Raw genomic sequence first — 7,394 nt, 5'->3', positions numbered from 1 at the left:
TAAAGAAACTCATTTTAAATTAACAATAGTCGATTTAAGTTTTAACGAGTTAAAAAAATGGATAAAATGAGTTTAATTATATAAGTGTTAGTCTTTCATCAATAAATATACATTTAGGTTTTCACAACAATTCATTGAAAATTAACAACAATCTATTCATGTTTTAACAAGTTAAAAAACTGATAGAATGTATTTAATTGCACAAGTGTTAATCTTCCATCAACGAGTATACATTTAGTTTTTTATAACAATTCATTAAAAATTAATAATAATTTATCCAAGTTTTAACAAATTAAAAAAATTGATAGGATGTGCTTAATTGTATGTGTTAGTTCTTCATCAACAAGTATCTATTCGAGTTTTAACAACAATCTATTATTGATTAATAACAATACATTTGGACTTTTAATAAGTAACATGTATGAAATTTTAAACCTCCCAATTTATAATTATCCATGTTAGATTAATAAGTAATATTAGTAAAATGACAATTATCGTTCAAAAATTAACAACACATTGTTATATTATAATATGAAAATGGTTAAAAGTTTGGTTCACTACTTATATTTTTTGTAGCCATATATAATTAAATGGCTTGGTAGCCATAAGTCATGAGATTAAACTCTCCCTTAGCTATCTAAATCAAATATTTCTTAAAAAAAAATGTCACCGATATCAGAGCTTTGACCTTCGGCCTTCGGCCTTCGACCTTCAACAACTCTGCCAGTGGCAAGTGCTTTGGTGACCTTGCTGTCGGCAAGGGGTTCGGTGACCAACAACAATGAGGGTTAGCCTTTTAACTTTACAGGCAATTTTGTCTTCTAACATAACAAACTAACATAAATCAATAACTAAGAGACTGCATTGTAATTTTTAAGCCAATTGATCCTTGATTGATATTAATTTCTATCAGTAGTCTTTCAATGTTATTGCTTGTTATAGATATGTTTAGTTATTTTTCTTAAATTATAATTATAACATAATTCATTTGTCTTAAATTATGAGGTATTTTTGAAGAAATTTTTTAGTTTCAAAATATAAAATATTTTGAATAAATTAAAATTTTATTAAATGTACTAAATCCAATATTACTCTTTCTCTTTATAATTAATTTCATTTTTTTAATATATTAAATGATGAATATTTTTATTTTAAAAAAATAATATTGTTAAATATATTTAAATAAATTTATTGATATATAAAATTTTATTTAAAAATATTTTATAATTTGGCAAGAATAATAGCTTAAAACTTAAGCTTGATTTTTTCTATAATTATAATTATAATTATTAATTATAAATACAAACCATAACCCCTGCCACCAGCAAGAAGTAGGGATTGTTTTTCCTTCGGAGACGACGAACAGGCATTCCACACTTGGCCGAGCTCGCCGTTCGCCTTTGTTAGCCCTGCGCGATTGTTCCTGGCAAGTATTCAAAGTTCGAACCCTATGGCGGTCTACGTGTTCAATCTGGCTTTTAACCTGGATTTGAATCTATTCGCTGCGTCATCTGTTCCTTGCGCGGCTGTCAACCCTGCGTTGGACGCCGTCGCACCATTTCTTGCTTTGTTTTAAATTTTTCATTTTAATTTGGCTTTGAATCCCGTCGTCTAATCGTTTGAATACTGACGCTTTTGGATAAAGATTGATAAAGATTGAGTTTACTTTTTTTAACGGAACTTTTGTTACTAGTTTTTGTTTCAATGGTGTGCAATCGGCTATAATACTTCTTCCCTCTTCATTTTGATTACTAGCAACTTATGTGCTTTGGATTGTTTTGCTTTGCAATGTTGGATTTTTTGTGTATGGGCAGTCTGTGTATTAATCTGTTTGTATTATCATCTATTTAGAAAATTCTTAAGGTATGCGTGATGCATGATCTGGTAAATGAGTTGGCTCGAGTCGTGTCCAACAATTTTGAAGCTTGAGTTTGAGTAGTCATTCTTCTGTGGCTTGTAGGACTTGCCTAAAAAAACTGAATGGATGTTATATCAATTATTCATATGTCAAGGATTCCAGTACTGAGTGTAACATAGGTCCGCCTATGCTTCCCAATTGACTAATCACCTTCCGTTGTACTTATGCTACAGAAACCATGGCAGATGAAACACATGATACGAAGGAGGAGGTTCCCGAAGTAAGTATTCTTTCCCTCAATTATTTATGATTTTACAACGTTGTTCTGTTTTGTGTTTCGGTTGATTAGCTCTACAGGGATTTTTTTGTTATGGTCTTTAAGTTGCTTTTCTCATGTTTCACTCCCTGGCAACCCCGTTCATCTGTTACCGCAATTATCTGTTTCGCCAGTTCTTCAAAAACCACTCCCTTCTGAGGACTTAGTTGTTGAATGACAGATTGTCCCATTTGATCCTACTAAGAAGAAGAAGAAGAAGAAAATTACAATTATAGATCCTGCTGATGATTCAGTGGATAACTTGGCTGAGAAGACGGAAAACTTGTCTGGTATCTAATTTAAACTAAAAGATATTTTTATTATTGCTGCTGATGTCTTCATTTGAGATATCTATAATTGTGAACTTGCATGATTCATTCTCATTTTTGTAGTTTCGGACGGAGTTGAGACTACATTTTCTGGTTTAAAAAAGAAGAAGAAGAAGCCAGTAAGATTCAATATTCATGTTGGATAATTTTTACACAATCTCTGCGGCAGCCATTGGAAACATAGGAATTATATGGGAGCAATATGGTGCATGTTTTTTGATTGCAGGTTGAAACTAGTAACTTTACTGATGAGGGTGGAGATGCAGCTGAAGATTTGGATGGTAAGCAGTTAGCTTATTTATTGCTGTGCATTAAACTGAACTCATAGACTGTATGTTTGTTATACCCTTGATGTCAAGTGAAGTTAGCCAAGTGAGTTATGAGTTTCTAATAAATTTTCTTGGCTTAGTTCACTCTGGAGAGGATGAAGGAGAAGAAGATGCCTTGGCCCCTTGCTATCCTTGGGAAGGCAGTGACCGTGATTATCAATATGAGGAGGTATGTTCTATCTCACATCCCTTCTGCAATTATTAGCCTCTCCTTGTCTCTGTCCTGGATAAATGTTTTGGAAATTACTTAATCACTTAGTCCCATAAAAAATTCTAAGATTTTGAGCTTTTTATGCCATTACAACTTTTATACTTTTACGAGTCATAGTTGCCGTTTAGGCCTTTGAATGGACTTATATTTTAGAAGCTTCTTCTTGATTGTGGATTTAGTTTTTAGCATGACTCGTGAGAATTCTTCAAATGGAATCACACTAATGATATGCCTGAGTTGTTGTGCTTTGTGGGTACTTCTGCTTTGGTGAACTTTGAAATTTAAAGGTGCCTTATCTTTGTTGGAGCAAGTGCTGTCTCCCTCTTTGGGTGCCCCTTTGCTTGTTTTGGCAGGCAAAATTGAATAAAATTAGAATATAAAAGTGGTTATGGCAATTAACCCTTGTTTTCCTATTTTAAATTTTAAAATAGTTATAAAAATGGATAGAACCTGTTAAAATAGTGATTACATGAGCATAATAAACATTGCTGAATAAAGGAAGGAAAGGGAATCCCTTTGCCTTCATCATAACTAATGTAGGTTTCTCTGATTAATAACCACCTGGTACGCCTGGATTGGATGTTTTCTGAACTATCTTATCTTTGATTTCTTTCCATTTCATAACTTTTCCATAGTTAATATACTTTGGGTTGTAAGTTTTGTGAAGTTATCTTGAATTTATTGAAAGGGTTATATTAGAGATCAATTTAATCATCGCATGAAAATGTTGATTTAGCTTAGATGATTCATTTGTAACAGGTTGAGGGCAAGTGTTTTATTTCTTTATTTTTAGCGTTTCATATCAGTTGTTAGAGGAAGCTTGGTTCAGTTGTCACTGGTGTTAGTTATTGACCCGTCACCATATTATGGTAACTGACTTGGAGTTTGATTTTCTATTTTATGATGTTTTTTTCTGCAGCTTCTTGGAAGGGTGTTTAACATTCTACGTGAGAATAATCCAGAACTGGCTGGGGATCGTCGGAGAACTGTCATGAGGCCTCCTCAAGTTCTTCGTGAGGGCACAAAGAAAACTGTTTTTGTGAATTTTATGGACTTGTGCAAAACGTATGTTGATCTTTTTTCTGTCATTCTCTGCAAATATATGATAAAAACACATATCCTTTTGATATGAGATGAGAGGCTGAAACAAGATTTGACTTACTAACTCCATTATATAGTTTCTCACTTAAATGCCTTCAAATTTTAACAATGATTGTATTTTTATTTTTTTGGGCTTTCCTCTTATTTGTTGAGATCATTTGGTAAGTTGATGCCTTGATGGAATCTAATATCTTCCTTTCTTGATTCATTTACCTTGTGTTTTTGAGTTTTGTTTAATCTTTATTTCTTGTGTAGTGACTTCTTGTGGGGGATGTGTCTTTGAGTGGAGTGTGTGTGTGTGTGTGTGTGTGTGTGTGTGTTTTCAAATGCATGTGGTTTCTTAAACTAATGCATGGAATTTGTGGCATCAGCCTTCTATATTTGTGGGCCTTTCGATGAAAATGTTAAGAGATGATTTGTGAATGCTTGCAAAATGGAGTTTGAAGAAGTTTTTAATACTACCAACTTGATCATCTGATGTGGAGTTATGATTGGGAAAGCAAGAGAAAGGAGAGGAAAGGGAGGGAATAGAGAGAAGAGAAGGCGAGAGAGAATAGAGAACAGAGAGCAAGAGGGAAAGGGAACTCAATTCATTATCCTAGCCTAAATACAATTAGCTGCGTCATCTATATATAGCGACTGCCATTAGCATCCCTAATGGGCAATGAATCCTAAATCTCAACTACCCTTGACTAGCTCTCCTTATTACAAGTACATAAAATACCCTTCTTCCAAGAGACCCTTGCCCTCGTCAAGGTAGCCTAGTCAATTAGAGTAACTCCAGTCTTACAGCATAATAGTTGTAATCGAGAGTTGCATCAAATGGTTGCAAGTCGCTAGATGTTGTTAGGAAGTGTTCCACTGCGTGTCGTGTAGCAAGTCTTCATCAAATGATACTGGGCTTTCATCAATTGACACGTCATAGAACCTTTGTAGGCGCACAACCATATCCCTTAATATGCTTTTCTTTTTACCAGGCTGGAGCTAAAATTGCTACGGCTATATTGCCACTTCTTCATCCCTTTTTCTTCTTTCTCACTTCTGTGTGTCAAGCTTTGGGAGTATTCAGTGGCCTACTGTTGTTCAAATGGAAACCTACTGTTCAAATGGAAAAGTCAAATGTACAGGTGGCTAGCAAAGGGAAAGAGAAAGCAGAGGAAAGGGGGCAAAGAGAGAAGGGGAGGGGATAGAGAGAAAGAAAGCGAGAGGAAAAAAAAAGAGAGAGAACAAAGAGTGAGGGAAAGGAAACTCAATTCATTATCCAAGCCTAATTGCAATTGGCTGGGCCATCTATGTATATAGCCTCTGTTGTTAACATCCCTAATGGCTAATAAAATCCTAAGTCCCAAATACTGTTAACTAACCCCCTCTTCTTATTACAATTACATAATCTTTCACCGTTATCTTCACTGGAAGTTTGAATGAAATGTTGTTAGTTCTATGGAGTTTATAAGGGTAGTTATCTTTTGTTTGCTTTGTATGCTAGCTGAACGCCTCTGCCTGTTATGTGTATGTGCATTGCCCTTCATATATCTTGAGTAATAAGTTTTGACACTGCTATGAAAACTGATTTTTCCCATTTCGGCTGTTTTGTTGTTAGGATGCATCGACAGCCTGACCATGTCATGGCATTTTTGCTTGCTGAACTGGGTACAAGTGGCTCGCTAGATGGACAACAGAGATTGGTTGTGAAGGGAAGATTTGCACCAAAGAACTTTGAAGGAATTTTGCGCGACGATACATCAGTATGTGTTTCTGTTTAATGTTTGATATTTGATAGAGAATCTGTTGAATCTAATAAATGTAAACTGCATACGTTTCTGCAACCTTGTGTGATTGAGAATGTTTCTGAAATGAGCATAGAAATTCTCTTAATGGGTTAAATATTGTGTTTTGGGTGCGTGCATCGTTAGCAGTAATTTGTAAAAATAGAACGTTTGAATAAATCTGGAGTTTGTGCTTGCATTTCTGTTCAGTCTTCTTTATGGAATAGAATGATGAGGCACTCCTTCTGGATCTTGTTTATTGTGTTGATGTATTTCTGATCATTTTGAGATTGTTGATTGAAATTTTCTCAGATGAAATGTCATTTGCATTGGATGCAAGAGTCCAGACACAATACTTTCAAAGGAGAACCGTCTGTTCTTTCTCCGATGTGAGAAGGTAAAATCTTCTTGCATGTGCCATCTCCTTCCTTTTACGGGATGCTAGTAGTCTATTGTTACTAAGTAATTTTTTGAAATGAATCACTATAGTTTCTATTCATAATGTTTGTGAAAGGTTTGGTTTTCCATCAATGTGGATTGTATTTTAACCAATTGATGTGATTACACGTGATCTTTTGGGTACACTTTTTTCCCTCGGATATGCTACATGAATCTAATACATGTGTTGATTTATTGCAGTGTGGATCAGGGAGATCAGTTGCTCCCATCAAGGCTGGTTTTGTTGCTCGTGTTGGCCGTAGGAACGCAGGGGCATGATTCAGTCATGGTTTGCCATATTTATATAAAGACGGGTTGAAGAAATGGATCTTGAGTTGAAAAATGAGTTACCTTTGTATCGAGTTTCGAGTAACCGAATCTTCTCTTTTCTCGTTTTGGTCGATGTGTAGGAACTGTATCGTAGTGCTGTTTCCGCTAGAGTAAATTTTTTCAATCCTATAGGAGGATTAAACCTTGTATTGCTAAAATCTATCATGCCCCATCTCAATCATATTCCCAATATTTTTATTTTCATTTCTAAATTTATCAATTTTGCCTAGAAAATGTAACCCATGTGAACGTGATGATTGAAGATGGTGATGATGGGAGCCATAATTTAGAGCATACTGAGCAATAATGAGAGATTGGGAGTGGGGGCAATTGTCAAAAATTCATTTAAGGGAAGTCCATTTGGCTAGTGACTGGGGAAAAAGGGGTTTGCTTTTGTCATGCAACATTTACACAGCCAATCTATTCGGGGAAAGTCCCGAAAATCCAACGCTAGCTGAGAAGGAAATGATTTGCATTTGAAAAAAAAGGTTTTTTTCGGCTAAAAAATTACTATTTTAAATGCCAGAAGTTCATCCTTTGATGACAAACTTCTGGCGCATGAAAAAAGCGAGGGAGGAAATTTATGTCGCTGTCCGTGGAGGCGCTTTATGGAAGTGAACAAAGAAACTAATGCCGGATTATCGTTCAAGTTCCAACCGTCCAGATAATCATCACAGTTCATTCGTTAAGCACCTAAACCTAATCCATCAAAAACA

General features: G+C 35.0%; 1 protein-coding gene across 1 annotated transcript; it reads left to right on the top strand.

Annotated features, from left to right (window-relative positions):
* Window positions 1–1,322: 1,322 nt before the first annotated feature.
* On the top strand, window positions 1,323–6,882 carry LOC129299839 (eukaryotic translation initiation factor 2 subunit beta-like). The gene is given in 10 exon segments (XM_054938317.1): window positions 1,323–1,426; window positions 2,092–2,138; window positions 2,356–2,464; window positions 2,567–2,622; window positions 2,730–2,784; window positions 2,913–3,001; window positions 3,963–4,108; window positions 5,745–5,889; window positions 6,200–6,307; window positions 6,550–6,882. Coding segments are annotated over 9 exon segments (828 nt in total). The 5' UTR covers window positions 1,323–1,426; window positions 2,092–2,096; the 3' UTR covers window positions 6,628–6,882.
* The last annotated feature ends 512 nt before the right edge of the window (window positions 6,883–7,394 follow it).

This window comes from Prosopis cineraria, unplaced genomic scaffold, assembly GCF_029017545.1.
Source record: "Prosopis cineraria cultivar Desert tree isolate PC_DT_omini unplaced genomic scaffold, ASM2901754v1 PC1320, whole genome shotgun sequence".
Classification (NCBI taxonomy): Eukaryota; Viridiplantae; Streptophyta; class Magnoliopsida; order Fabales; family Fabaceae; genus Prosopis; species Prosopis cineraria.
Note: the sequence above shows the minus strand (reverse complement) of the source record. Positions and strands in the feature narration are given on the sequence as shown.